This window comes from Punica granatum, chromosome 4 (genome assembly GCF_007655135.1).
Source record: "Punica granatum isolate Tunisia-2019 chromosome 4, ASM765513v2, whole genome shotgun sequence".
NCBI lineage: Eukaryota > Viridiplantae > Streptophyta > Magnoliopsida > Myrtales > Lythraceae > Punica > Punica granatum.
The window spans coordinates 10,946,445-10,962,577 of record NC_045130.1 but is presented as its reverse complement, the minus strand read 5'-3'; the positions used below and the strand labels follow the sequence as shown (position 1 = coordinate 10,962,577).

Genomic DNA, 16,133 nt, shown 5'->3' with positions numbered 1-16,133 from the left:
AGAATAGAATATGAAGGTCGGTATTGGCAAGTCATTCAATTAACTAAAATCATTATTGCTTGAATTTGCAATTACTCAATGTTATCCTTTTAGTTAGATTTGCTTAAGTGAATTACAGAATTGGCTTAGGCCAATATACAAATATATGAATTTATTAGTTTTCTATCAGGATCCTCTTTACTGATATTTTTGTTTTCTCTCCTAAAGAAATTTATATTCCTAAGACTATTTATAGTACAAATGAGTTCTTGCAGACAAGACAATTAGCTTGAACTAATAATACAAAACATTTTTAGAAAGAAAAATTAATTCAATAAATGAGCGAAATATCATTGAAAAATATCAACTTACCGGAAAAAAATTGCGAAGTATCCCTCAATATCAGGGAATAACATAAGGAAATTATCATTGCCAAAAAGAAAAACTAATTAGAGGCCGGGAAAAAAATGAGAAAGATCAACATGGTCGGCCTCCAATAAAATCTCCGAGAGTAATACAGGAAGCCTTGATCCATGGCACGATTTGACAAAGTGAAGCAAACACATGTTGATAGGAATTAGCCATCATAATCGAAACTAGTTTCTTGTTGCAATGGCGGAACGTCCAGTAGGGGACTCTTTTCATAATGAAAGCATAGCGAAATTGATAAAGGGAGTTGAAGTTTCATTTTCGGTGAACAAAATTTTCAACTAGGTACAAAGAAATGCGAAAACCGATTGTTTTTAGAAATAATTTGATGATCAAAAAGGCCGAAACCTCCGTATCAATTGCTAGATGATGATCGAACATGGTGATCGAAATTGAAAACGATAGAATGAACCAGTGAAAAAGTGAAGAAATTGGTCAAAAAAATAGAATGAACCGATGAAAAATTGAACAAACCCGTTAGATAAATAAAACCAAATCGGATTTGCAAAAAATCAGACTGTCGATTCGGTGTTAGTTCGATTAATTAGGATAAGATTTCACCCATTTCCCAATTATATTTTGTCTCGCATGTGCACAAGTGTGACGGTGTGATTGGGCCATGTGTCAGATGAGTGAGGGATGAGTATAAATTATTGTAGCCAAAATTTCATATTAGAATATCTAATTAATAGAATTAGTGTCCCATAAGATATTATTTAGCATTTCGCACTAAAAAAAAGAAGCTGAAGAATAGTAGAAGAACTTTTGTGTACTGTGCTGATTTATTAAGTAATAAAAGAGAAGCAGATCTTCAAAGAGGATTTCCTTTGTCTTGCCAGTTAACTAAATTAATAAAAAAATTGATACTTAATTAAAGGCTGGAGGAGTTTTGTATAATTCACGTGGATCCAATTTCTATTTGATTAATGTTTAAGATTTGAGAAAACAAAAGTTGTTTATTTTTTGTTTTTAACGTCTGAAAAATACATGTGCACAAATATATGTACATAGTGACAAAATACATATGAATTTTATGTGTACGGACGAAACGGGAAGAGAAAGAACCAGGAAGAGGGTAGGCTATTAGTACGCATATTAAAATGAAAAAATTCTTACTTGCGCGTATATATCGATATACTATAAATAAATATATAATATGTAGTACGATGATTCTCTCAAGCATCACACGCGTAATAATAAAAGCACCCATTTAGTTTCTTTTCTCATTGTCTTCTTCCTACGATGAGTATTAAATTTCCATTGGGCTTATACGAGTTCAGGCTCATATCCACTTAAAAACTCAAGCTGATAAGTGGTGGTACCCAAATCTCATATAAATCCATGGATATTCTTTTTCTTTTCCGATATAGGATTTATTCCATTTTTTACTCCTCAACAAGGAGGAATACATCAAGGCTTGACTCCTATCTAAGAGTTCGGTTAGTCGCATCATTTTTCTATTCTCGTACGAAGAGTTGAGTATAACTTATAAGGTTCCAAGTCTATTTTGGGCGTCAGTTGAATCCTAGCTCCTATTCAGGAAGCATCAACATTAACTCTATGGGCTGAAACTAGCAATTTAGTAAGAATAGCACGACTAAAGGCAATGATCGACAGTTGGTCATAAACATCCCGAAATCTTGATTTTGGTTTTAACTTGAAAAATAAGTTGTCGAGAAACTACATTTATTCCGTTCTAAATCCATTAAGCCTACTACTAGATTAGACCTCGGACCAACATAATGAAATAAAAATTTTAATAACTAATAAAAAGTCATCAGTAATCTTACCACAAGAGAAGTACCTCTTGATTATCATGCGACAGCGTGTGGTATTGTGCTATATATACTCTCTTCCTCAGGCATATATGTACCTCCAATGGCAATTGCATATGTAATACTAGGAAATTCAATATTTTTTTATGTGAATGCATGCGCAATGTAAATGATCAGAAATCTTAAGTACTTTTGGCCTTATAACTCTTTGAAATGTTTCCCTGACAATGAAAGAAATTAATATCGTGGATTAAAATAATATAATAGAAGTACTCTTTAAAAGGAATGGATGGACGCTTGTGCCCTTAAGACTTAAAAAAAAAAAACCAATGACGTTACTTGACTATATTTCTATCCTTGATTTTTAATTGAAAAATATTATCCATACACGTGACCATATTTATGTAGCGTAAAGTTCCCTAGTCATATTTTTATCTTTTTATAATTTCAGCCCCATATATTTCTAGTGATACTCGATTGCACCCAAAGATATTTCTATCCATCATGCGACGTTTCTCTTTTACCTCCTCTACATGCATCCCCTTGCGCACTATCGGATCTCCATGTAACTACTGTTTCTGTCATTGATGGAATTCACTTAAATTATTAAAAAAAGGCTTAATGAAACCAAAAAAAAAAATCAATTTTATGATTTTCAAAATATAATAAAGAAAAAAAACAAGCGAACCTACTAATAATTAATATAAAAAAAAAATAAGCCGAAATTCCCACTGCAAATTGAATTAGAAAACCCAAATCAACATGACGCAAAAAAAAGAAAAGAAAAGACTCTTCCCTTTCTTCCAATCAAATCCAAATTATTGTTACTTGGTGCGGAAACATGGCTGCGATACTAGATTGATGAGAATATGGATCAGTTCGATCCAGGGCCTAGGCAAGTCGAGCGCGACACCACATGCAAGACCCCAGTCTGTTTTTTTGTAATTCCGGAGTACCTTTCGGCTATCTGTAATTTCCGTTAACTTTCATGTTTCTACTGTAGATGTGTCTTAAGAGAGGGAGCTTATTGTTTTAGTCGACCTTGATCGTCACTATTTCATGTTCTTCCCGTTTGGATCGAGTCTGCTGCTCAACAGCCAGAGGGCATCACGTGGATGGCCCTTGTATATGTTTTCTTTTCGGGAACCGAAGACCCGAAGCAGCAGTAACGTGATCTTGAATTTGCTTGTATACTGGCTCGACAGTACTTTGATGGTAGAAACTAGAGTAGAATTTTCCGAAGATGATAGGCTTCTTTAGTTGTTCTTCATGCTGCAATGTTGGTGATGAAATGCGATATTAGGATCGGTTTTCCACCCAGAAATTTTGATTTACTAATGCGGTCAGTTCGATCTGGAAACTATGAGAATTGAGCCGACTCATCCTCGGATGTGACCGAGCATCGTCGAAAATATTTGTGAACGAAAATTTTAAAAAATAAATATGGGCTGGAGGGAATCAATATTTTACAGAAATATTGACTAAGTGTATAGGCGAAATTTCTCAACTAGAATACCAGAAATGTAGTTAACTACCGTAGTTGTTCTCTCCAATCTATCTCCGTAGAAGTATCATATAAACTCATTAAAATATTTACCTGGAAATGAAATAAATCAATCTTGTGGATTAAAATAGCAAAATAGAAGCATTCTTCAAAAGGAAAGGATGCACGCTTGTGCTATTAAGATATAATTTCATCACCCAGTTCCAACTTTCAACCACTATGAAGCTCAGAACAAAAATGTATTTTTTCAGCATGTATTTTGGTATTCGGTAATTTAACGAGTCTCAACTAATCAGATTTGAGTCGGGTCGGCCTATTAAGGGCTAAAGTCCGAAATCTTTGATTTTTTTTTATTCACAAGACTGGAATCCAAGACCTGGTTTGAATTACTTGAACCTAGATAAACGTATTGTACCTTTCCGTAGAGTGTATCCTTCTATTGACTTCACTTCTCCCCCTCTAATAAACGTCGACTTTTGTATTTGGGGTAGTCCTAGGTATTAAACTTGTGATCTCTAAATCAACAGGCGAGAGCGTGTGCCATTGCGCTATATCCCGATTAGTGGTGCCTGCCTTTGCCGATGATAAAACTATCATAAATGCGTAGGCAAAACAACTCTTCTCCAGCATGATTACAAGCGTTGCCTACTCTCTGTTAACAACTGAACTTGCCAATTCCCTCTGAAACAGAGGTAAGATAGTTTGGTACTTTTGCCTTTGTTGATTGATTGATTGGAAGATGTATAAAATTAATTTTGAATATGAAATGAATAAAATTGAGGTGTGATATTGTTATGGAAATACTCATTACATACATAAAAAGGAAAAATATCAGAATCCATTTCTTTGTCAACTCCATAAAATCAAACTCCTTTTTTCATTAATTAAAAAAAAATCACTTGACAGCAAGGATTTATAACCTACCCCTCTCTACAAACACCTCTAACACTTTCTTTTAGTTTTAATATATATATATATATATATGATGGCTGAAAATCTTCTTAGAATGATAAATCAGGCTGTTCGAATGGGTTAATCTGAAATTTTGATGAAATTTCACTTAATTTTTATTGAAGGAGGAAACATCATTCAAAGCACACAAGATGCATGCATAGTGCACATTAGTGATTCTATGATTGCATCTATAATGAACACAAATTTCATCTGGTGCAAATATAATATTCGCAATTGGCTTCAAGTGAAAAGCCGGAAGAATTCTTCATGTTTTTCCAGATGAAAACATGAAGACTGGATGAATCGGTACATAAGCTCAAATAAATGGCACTATGCCCGGCAACGTTATCCAAGAATAGTCTGCAAACTCCCCCCTTTCTGTTGACACCAATGACACATTGAGTCCATGTTACTCTAAGCAAGATGAAGAGGAGGCGGAGAAGAACAGGAGGAAGAAGATGGAAGAAGAATTCACATTTTTAGACAACTAGGACTACAACTCCCTGAAAATCCCCACTTAACAACCCATAAGGTCCTCCGGTGGAGCTTGAGAGCAGTCATTGCCCGAAGGATTCTTGAACACCCGCCGGCGCTTCGGGTTAACTCTGACAGGCTCAACACCATCGCAGCCAATAAGGTGGGGGAAGTTGAGCCGAGCCTTGGAGCCGCGCATCTTGAAGGCAGCTCGGTCATAGGCCAGCGCAGCATCCTCGGGTGTCTCATAGGTCCCAAGCCACCTTCTTGCCCCATTCCTCTTTGGATCCCGGATCTCTGCCGCATACTTCCCCCACGGCCTTCTCCTCACCCCTCTGTACTGCGTCGCCCTCGGCACTGGCACATAATAATTTACCTGATCATTCACCATTGCAACACAATCCGCTCCCGCCTGGCAGTCGTCTGGTGAGCTCGAATCCACCAATGGGAAGTCAACAATAATGTCATCGCCGACTGCACCAAAAGATCCTCCATTCTCTTCCTCATTTGACGCCGGAGATGATATGCTATCATCAGATGGAAAATGATTATTAGCGATGCTTGGCGATTCCCAGCAGAGTTCATCCTTGAAAAATTCTGGGATGGTTCCCCAGTTGGTGTCGTGGTCATCGCTAAAGAGATAGTGGCGGATCGACTCTAGCAGAGCGAATTCCGAGTCAGACATAAGGCTTTCTTTGTGCATTACTCTTGAAAAATTAGTTGAGAGAATTTCGCAAGGGCGTGAAGGGCACAATGTAATCTTTGGTGTGTGTTGGATTTTTGCTGTGACTGGGGATTTACTCACCTGGCTCTACATACAAATATATATAGATTAAGTTTTGGAAGAGCGACACACGTATTTATTTATTTTGTGAATTAGGGTAAGAAGCCCTCTTTCTTTTTCTTTTTTTTTTCCTTTTTTTTTTTTTGGGTTGAAGGAAGGGGCAGTTGGGAGTTGGGACAATATAATATATGAAGATTCTCTGGGAAATGGGACAACATTGCCGGTGAAAGGTCGGTTTTGTGATGAAGCTTCATGTCAAGGGGGAGGAATTTGGCACTTTAATGAGGTGTGATAATTCATTTTTCTCTATTAAAATAAGAATGGCAGATTTTCTCGGTCATTATATAGTCAAAAAGCGAAGATTTCTATGCTTTGACTAACTGTATATAAGCACGCGATATTGAGTAGATGCTATTCAGACTTATGGTTTAGGAGAAATGTTGCTCATTCATAAGTTCCGAATAAAATCTTCGAAAACTAATTCATGTGGTTTTTTGCGTTTTAATTATATTAGTCCTTCCTAGGGTTGAAAAAAAGGAGGAAAAATTTCATCATATTTTACTTTGTTGTAATAATAATTCGATATAAATATCTTTTTGTTACAAAAGATGTATAAACACACATACCATGCTAGAGAATGCACATTGACTCGTTCTATCTTGATAGAGAGACTTCAAATTGGGAGAAATGGAAGGGAGAGGTCCCTTGTAACTGAAAAAAGAAAGGGGGAGGTGCCGAGTCTTGTTCATCATTCAAACAAGTACGCAACTCTTCCTGTTGTTCGGGTCCGTCGTTCAATCAATCATTCATACTGGGAATGTGCAGAAAGGGTCTGAAATGGCATTTATATATGGGCAGAATGCTCCACTCCAACTTGTCTTCAAGATCAAATAGGCCTAACAAAGGGAATAAAAGGGGAATGATGAAGTATCTGAACACCATTGACCATTGACCATTGACGTCGTAAAATATCTTAAATCCAAGTCAATGATGATTTGAAGCATTGAATCCCGTACCTCAATTTGTACCCATTTATGAAAAGGTGAATAACCCATAATGTCGCAGCTAGTGCTTTTACCTAGCCTTGCTTTTGCTAAACAATTATCCTTCATTTTTTTCTTTAAAAAAAAAGGGGAATTTTTCATTCCCACCAATGCTCAAGAATATTGACATTTCTTACAATTAAGTTCTCGAATGGATATTGTACAACAAGTAGACAAATTATGCATTTTTTTTTCGCTAGACAAATTATGCACTTTAACCCATGCATGAAAGGGGCTTAATATTCTTTCGAAACTTAAAGGGATTATAGGTTTTTTTTTTCCTTTTCCAGTATGCACTTTAGTATCCGAAAATAAAATGAGTCCCGACTTGATTCACTTCGAACTAAGTTAGTCCATTAGTTATAGGGGTTCTTTAGGGCGTCTCATTGGACTAATTTAAACAAAAATGGGCGACATTTTCTTTTCTTTTCAGAAATTTATCCAAATAAAGAATGCATCCTTCTTACCTGTCCAATTGGTCGTGCAGTTCTTTCTCTCATAGTCTCCACATAATTTGTAGCTGGTATACCCCGTATTTAACCCCTGATACTTTGAAAAGACAAAGACTACGGGTTGTGAGTTATAATTAGAGGGGGAAGGGAACTTGCAGCTTGAGGGAAAAACTGAGACCGCAAGCACTCGACTGTATACCATGGCCAATCAACTATAAAAGGCTATCGAATCAAGAGCATAATCTGGCGTAATCAAAATCCAGTCTGCCCAGTTTTTATTTCCTTGTTTGGATAATATTTTCCCCGTTTGAGGTTTAAATCCCTGATTTACTTCTCATTGTATAATATCATATCAGAGAATATTCACAGCGTCGAAAAAACACAAGAAATGAACTATTATTCTTTGGTTTAGGAGCTAGGGTTTCGAGTGATTGAATATTTTATTCTATAATCTTCCGATTTCACATTGTAAATGTTTCTTAATGCTAGTCGTGGATGCTTCCTTTTCTCCGGTGGATTTTACTACGTAATTTTTGAATCGGATCTTTTTCTCCATCTTCTGAATTATGTCAATGAAGACATCTCAGTCGTAACAGAGACGATCTGCCACAGTACATTTAAAGTTAAAAGCATAAAGCCATAATTAGATCACTTTTCCGGTAGCTAGGACCAAAATTACATTATTGATTTGAAATTTTTTATTTGCGGAGGGTCCAATCAAAAGTGAAAAAGCAGTAGAACTTTTCTTGCGCTGTATTGGTTAGTATTATGACTATCATACTGCAATATGCCTAAAAGATGTGCAGATCAGCCGGAAGATTTCCCCTGTCTAGCTATAATTGGCAACAATTCCTAAATTAAGTACGGTTCAATCCAATAAGGGGAGTTTTTCTTTTTCCTGGGTGAACGAATAAGGGGAGTTTTATATAATACAGGTGGATCCAATTTCTATTTGATTAATGTCTAAGAATTAAAAAATATTTGAATATGTATTTCTGCATGTGTTCGAAAACTACCTATGCACATCATGTTTTGGATAGTGACAAATTACGTGTGAACTCACCAGCTATCATTGCATATAAAAAGACAATGTTTCCTTTTTCTTTTTGGCCAGAATATATGATAATTAAATATAAAAAACATTATTCGCCCGAATAAAATATAAAAAAATTGTTTCTCTGAAAATATAAAAACATTATGATGCTTCCCTTAAGCATCTTATGTGTGTGTGTATATATATATATATATATATGTATGTATGTATAACGCAACGTGCGTTATGATAAATGAAAGACCACCATTAATTCATATTCTTTTGTCGTAGCCGTTTGTACCCGAAAAGATAATATTCTTTTTGCACAAATTTAACAAAAATATCATGATCATGAGTGTTAAAACTAGCTCCTCCTGTGGCTCTCTGCTTTTATTTTTTAAGCTAATAACATAGAGAAAGAGAGAGCCTAAGGTACAAAGATAAATCGTAATTCTAAATCCTCGTAAACTATATGTCTAATTATCCTCTTAAAACTCTCATATAGCATACAGTCTTGGATGTTGATGAAATTATAATCAGTATCATTGAAAGCAGGAGGATATACTAAGCCCATAATCAAAGATAATACCGTCTTTGACTTGTCCAAGGAAGCTGAGTTAGGATTAGGATCATCTGACCGCATATAAAAAAAAAAAGGAGTACCACGCAACTTCGTTCATATCTATCAGATAAATAAGCGAGGTGAAGTCTTCGTCTATGCAACATGAACAGTACGTTTTCGTCTCTTTGCCTAATTTAATCATCTCATATAATCAATATTTAATTGGAAAAGAATTACCAGCAAAATACACAAGATACTTTGAATCTTGGGACCAATGAAAAATAAATTAAAGTACGACCTAAATTATGATCGAATAAGAATGCTTATGATCTATTTCAGAAAATTTTCTTAGTAGTAGTTAGGAAAATATACTGCAATAAGAGTATAAAAAACAAGTGAACACATTTGATTTTTTTCCCTTATCGTAGAAATCTTAATCTCGAAGCGTTCTTATAATAATAATTATTATCTTATATAGTACACTACAGAAAAAGGAAGATGTGCACGCACGTATATATTTGCAATTTCATTTGTAGCGATTAGTAAATCTCAATTATATGTTAGTTTATTCCTCACGTCTTACATGATTTTTTCTCCATTGAATGTGCGTCCCTTCAAAGTTATCCACGCCTTAAATTCGTCAAATTCAAGTTGAAGTAAAAAAATTGTCCATAACTAATATTTTAATTTTTCTCAGACTAATTTATACAATATTAATTATATATTAATAACTTATCATGTTCTTTATAATAATATTATATTTGATTTTTTCCTCATCGATTCTTTCCTTAACGAGCACATATATTGTGCTGCATGAAACTTTTTTTTTTTGGGCTACTGTGAAACTTATATTGGTTTTTTTTTTATTTTCAGATTCAGATATATGTATTTGAAATGGACAAAATAAAAGAATATATTCGTATGAGTATAATAATAAATATAATAACTACTTGGAATGCTTAACGGTCAACAGAAGTCCTATATTTGAAGCTACACCGACCAAATCTTTTATTTTAATGGAATATTGAATTACAATCCTCATCAATCGATTTAGACCTGTACAGTTTTTTTGGAAAATAGCTTACAAAATCAACGAATTTCAACTTTATGTAGATCTACTAATTTTTCATTTTTTAATATGTAAAATCACAAATTTTTACTCCGTTATCGCATCTAACAAAATTAACAGTTTTTGCTTAGTTGTAAAATAATGGCGTTGACGTGGCAAATGGAATCTAACATGACATTTTTTTTATCTCCATAAACTTACAAGCTTTTAAAATTTTTCCCATACCTTTTTTTTTATTTTTCATAAAATCACAAAAATTTTCTCCTTTATTTCATTTAAAAAATATTTATCTTTTCTAATGATGAGATTTTATAAATTCCTCTGTGTATTTTGCTTCTCGGTGTCTTTACTAGTTAGTCTTACATGAAATTAAGAAAATCGATTTAAGTGGGTTTTATCGATATTCAGTGCACGAATGATATGAAACTTTGTGACAGTGACCTTACTAGATGCGACCAATCATGTCCCGGATTTTTGTCGCGATACTTAGCCATGCAATTATAGGTGTATATAAAGTTCGATTTCAACAAGTACTCCATCATAAATTATGAAGTACCTAGTTTTGAGAACTTCTATTCTACTGCATAATATCATACTGGACAGTCCTTAACCACTGGTTGGAGCCTTCCTTTTTTTTTTTTTGCGTAGTAGGGAGCATGTCAATCTAATCCAATAGTGGGAAGTAGCTATGATACCCTACCTACCGATATAATTTTTTTCCTAATTCTTCTTCTCACGTAAACAAAAGAAAATCCAATTAAGTAAGTGGAATGAATTATGCCTGCTTATAATAGGGGACAGTTCAATCTAATCTAACGATGAGCACTAGCTCTAGTACCCTAGCTACCAATAGAAATTTTTCCTAATTCCTACTTCTACATAAACAAATAATAATAATAAATTAAATAAGTGAAATTGAGCCTGCATTGCGTAGTAACCTGGTTAACTGACACTTTATTTTTTTTGGATAAGCGACACATTTGTTTGTTGAATTCCCTTTTTATTTTCTTAACCATGAGAATTGCATATAATAAGATGGAATAGTATAGGAAATACTCATAATTTCATTTATGCTAAAACGAAATATAGTAATAGTAACACATGATAAAAAGCATGCCAACTTACTTGTATTTTTTTTTTAATTGAGTTAGGAAGTAGGAAATAAGAAATTTTTTACCGTAGCTAGAATACCATATTTCTTTCCCACTATTGGATTAGATTGATACGCTCTACCAAGTAAGATATGCTCCATGCCATTTAGGTGATTTTCTTTTTTTAATATAAATGTGAACTAGGAACTAGGAAAAAATCCACTAGTAGCCAGGGTAAGAGGGCTCTTCCCCACAGTTGCGTCAAATTGATCTACCCCTACTAAGGAAGGCTCCATCCAGCAGTTGAGAACTGTTAGGTACGTTCTCGTACGAAATCTATTTAAGGTTTTAAATTATTAAATTACTAAATATCTATAAAACCAACTTAAATCGGTTTACTAATTTCGAGTAAGAATAATTTATAAATACACCTAGAAATAAATACATCAAGGAATTAAAAAATCTCATCATTAAAATGGATAAAAAAATCTTTGAAGTAATTAATGGAGAAAAAAGCAAAGTGATTTTGTGAAAAATAAAAAATTGATACGCCTAAAAACATTAAAAGCTTGTGATTTTATGGATACAAAAAATGCCACTTCATATTCATTTTGTCACGTCAACGCGTTTATTGTCCAAGTCAGCGTCATTTTTGTCCAAGTCAATAAAAACCGTCAATTAGTAGATATAGTAACATAGTGAAAGTTTGAGATTTTATATGTCAAAAAATAAAATTTAGTAGATTCAGGACAAAGTTGAAAGTTGGTGATTTTCTAAGATATCTTCCTTTTTATTACAATTTTTTTACCTATACAAGTGAGAAGATATTAAAGACAGAAATTTTTTTTGAAAAAATAGAAAATAATATTTATAATAATAATGATGACGACGAAGACGAAAACGACTACTTTATGTAAGTAAAGGGGTGGTGGTTAATAACAATTGTTAAGTATACACATGATTTATATGACTGGATGGGAAATTAGTTACTCCAAGGGCTAAAATTTGGAAATCATCGTCAAGTCAATACGAAAAGATATATATTCGGAGTGCTATATTTTTTAGTGAGTCAATTCCGTTCAAATTAAATTAGTAAAGATTTATTAAATTTAAATATCAGACGTATATATAAAAGGAGAATTTATCTAAAATAGCCTATGATTTACCCGTTTTGTCAAATCTATCATATGTTTTTTTTGATCAAATCTATCACACGATTTACTCTTTGCATCAAATCTATCTTGGCGTTATCTTTTCCGTCGACATTTAACGGTTGTGCTGACGTGGCGCTCGCATGGCAAGTGTGGCCCCCTATCTCTCCACGTGCCACATCAGCATGGCCGTTAGATGTCGACGGAAAAGATAACGCCGAGATAGATTTGATGTAAAAAGTAAACCATGTGATAGATTTGACAAAAAAAAAGCATAAGATAGATTTGACAAAACGAGTAAATCATGAGTCATTTTAGGTAAAAATCCTATATAAAAAAAACTAAAGCATAAAGAAAAAAAACTTTACCAGAGGAATAAATTAATATATATAATATAAAGCAATAAAAATATTATAACCGCTTACGATTAATACGTACAGAGGAATTACCATATTAAGCGGTTTCAAAGATGACGCGATTTCTTCTTGTAACCAAAAAAAAAAATGCCATTCCACGTGATTCACCATATAAGCGTCCAAAAGAGATAATAAACTACAAAATAATATAGTACCAAATTAAATATACGCGGTGACACGTAATTTCAATATAAACAATTCAATGCCCATTAAAAAAAAGAAATAATATATATAAAAATGTTAAACGTGATTAAATCTATAAATATTTTAATATCCTGTGATGAGGCAAGCATGCATTATTTTCCGGAGGCTCCTTTTTTGGAAATATTAGGTTGCATATAAATATTTTAATATCCTGTGATGAGGCAAGCATGCATTATTTTCCGGAGGCTCCTTTTTTGGAAATATTAGGTTGCACTGACATTTAAGCAATTATGTTGTTTCCAATGTTCCTGAAGAGTCCTTCCGCGTATCAAAATGAATTGGTTCAAATAGTTAACGCTTATTTAGTTTAAGTAAAATTTCGAGTTCAAGTCATTGTGAATGCAGAAAAATCATGCTAAAAGAGTTTTACCTCTTAATGGGTCGATCTAACTCGATTGGATCAGTCGAAACCCAATTGAGTTTTCAGATAGTTCACACTGAGGAAGATTCGCTCCATATGGAAGGGTAAACCTAGATTATTAATTGGGTTCAGCTTCAAATAGGGCAAGACTTTAGATAAACTAGTGTCATATATGCTTGTGTTATCCGTGCCTAAATTCTCTTTCGAAATCGAGTTGTTAATATTGATATAATATTATTGTCCAAGTCAGAGTCGATATCGTCCCAAGTCATAAAAACCGTCAGTTTCATATATGCTTGTGTTATCCGTGCCTCAATTCTCTTTCGAAATTGAGTTGTTAATATTGATATAATATTATTGTCCAAGTCAGAGTCGATATCGTCCCAAGTCATAAAAACCGTCAGTTTTAATAGATGTTGTAATGGAGTGAAAGTTTGTGAGTTTACAGGTCAAAAAATAAAAATATAGTTGATCTTGTATAAAGTGGAAAGTTAGTGATTTTCTAGGATATCTTCCTTTTTTTTAATAATTTTTTAGAGAAGATTTTAAAGATAGAGAAAAATACTATGACTCAAAAATTCCCACGATTGGGCTGGATTGGTCAACCCCCTACTAAGCAAGGAAGGCTCATCTAGCAATTAAGGACTGTTAGATGTGGTCTCATACGAAATCTATTTAAAATTTTAAATTATTTTATAATTGAATATCTATAAAACCGACTTATATTTATTTTTTAATTTTCGAGTAAGACTAATTTATAAATACCCTATAAATAAATACACTAGGAGATAATTTATGCATTTTAAGGAATCATGTTGATAATATATATAATAATTAAACTATATATTAATACCTTTTAAGTGAATAAAGTTTCGTTCTTATATACATACAAATAAAATATTATACAGCGCTTATCCATTATGAACAATTTAACAATTTTTATTTATGTTTAACTTAAAATTATTAAAGAGTTAATTATAAAATTATAAATTAATTGATATGTTCAGGGATTCAATGGAATAATATTCTTAAAAAAATTAAAAAAATTATTATGAGTGATATTTATGAATAATGCTCGGACGTGACCGCTAGTAAATTAATAAATACAATATAAACCAATAAAAACAACCATTGCTGATTAATGCTGATAGAGGAATTGTCATATTAGGCGGTTTCAGAGATGACGCCATTACTCCTTTATAATCAAAGACACAGAATGATGCGATTCCACGTGATTCACCCTATAAGCTTCCAAAAAGAGATAATAAACTACAAAATAATAAAATTCTAAATTAATTATATGCGGTGATGCGTAATTAAGTACACTTTGTCAATATAAACAATTCAATGCCCATTAAAATAAAAAAGAAATAATATATACATATAACCTGAAAATGTTAAACGTGATTAAAACGATTAATATTTTGTACTCGTGTGATGAGGCATGCATGCATTATTTCTCCGATGCTCCTTTTTTGGAAATATTAAGTTGCACTGACATTTAAGTAATTATTGCCGTCTCCAATGTTCCCGAAGAGAAGTTCCACATGGTGGGGTAAACTAGATTATTAATTGGGACCAACTCCAAAGTAGAGCAGGAATTTAGATAAACCAGGGTCATATAGGCTCGTGTTATCCGTGGCCAAATTCTCCGTCGAAAATGAGTTGTTAATATTGATATAATATTATGAGGTGCACAGGTAAATCGGATTGTAGAACTATAAGATTGTACCACTCATCGAAGTTATGTCGTGAAAATGCATAGGGACCTATATCTATTACATGCGTATTGACTCTTGCGCTGCTAACAATAAGACTTATTCTATAAGATCTATACACGAAGATAAAAATTTTCTCCTCTATCAGAATTTTCACACACGTTTTATATTATTCCATTAAGTACTTGAACCCCGTAAAATTTTCGGTCTATTCTATTTAGGTTGACTAATTTTTTTGTTAGCAATAACTGTAATATATTAATATCCATTTAATTTATTAATATATAACCCAAATGGTCCGAAGAAAATCGACATGGACATACCCAATATTTTATGACCTAAAGAAAAATTAATCGAACCCAGCACCCCAAGAAAAGCAACAGAAACCCTTTCTCATTTAATAATTTTTCATGCGTCGATTTTGCCAAGAAAAGAAAAGTGAGACTAAAGCAAGTTATACAATTACTTTTAAAATTTTTTGAGCCAACGAGTGAAATTCAATTAAAAATAAATTAGTTTAAATTTTGACTCGGGGAAGTCTAGCATAGACTCGATGAGTTCCCATAGCTTTTCACCTAATAAAATCATTTTTTATATGAGTCTCTCAAGAAGTCGTTGTCTGAATTGACTTGTGGAAAGTGAAAATGTAAAATCAGAAATTTTAAAAGTTAGGATTGAATATGACAACCTTGTGCATGACTTAATGAACTTTTGAGTTGATTTTTTAGTTTGCTTTTCAGATTGAGACAAGCCAGAATGGATAATGACAATCTCAACTCAAACAGGATTGCATTCTATAAATCTGCATCAGAATTATGCTTATCCTGATGTGGAATAATCTTCTCACCGAACTTAATTCAAATAATTTAAATTTTTTATCCCAAATTTAACTATTATTATCACAAAAAGAAAAGTTTACAACTTTCAATATTTTATTGAGTTATCACATATTGAATAGATACTATGACAAAACTTTAAGGCCTTGTTTGGCAAATAAATTTTTTTTAACTATACTTCACTTTAACTTCACTTATGTTCAATTCAACAATACAATTATTACTTTTTCTTTTTTTAAATTTTTTTTTCTTAACTACCATTCAATTCAATTTTTAATATTAAATTCTATCAACTATT

At 33.0% G+C, this 16,133-nt stretch overlaps 1 protein-coding gene across 1 annotated transcript; it reads right to left on the bottom strand.

The window, feature by feature from the left end:
• Positions 1-4,852: 4,852 nt before the first annotated feature.
• LOC116205459 (ethylene-responsive transcription factor 1A-like) lies at positions 4,853-6,018 on the bottom strand. Its single transcript, XM_031538077.1, has one exon. It carries the CDS (start codon positions 5,816-5,818, stop codon positions 5,159-5,161), a length of 660 nt encoding a protein of 219 aa, XP_031393937.1. The 5' UTR covers positions 5,819-6,018; the 3' UTR covers positions 4,853-5,158.
• Between the last annotated feature and the right edge of the window lie 10,115 nt (positions 6,019-16,133).

Excerpts from the sequence above, each read along its gene's own strand:
- LOC116205459 (XM_031538077.1), bottom strand. The coding sequence starts at position 5,818 with ATGCACAAAGAAAGCCTTATGTCTGACTCGGAATTCGCTCTGCTAGAG.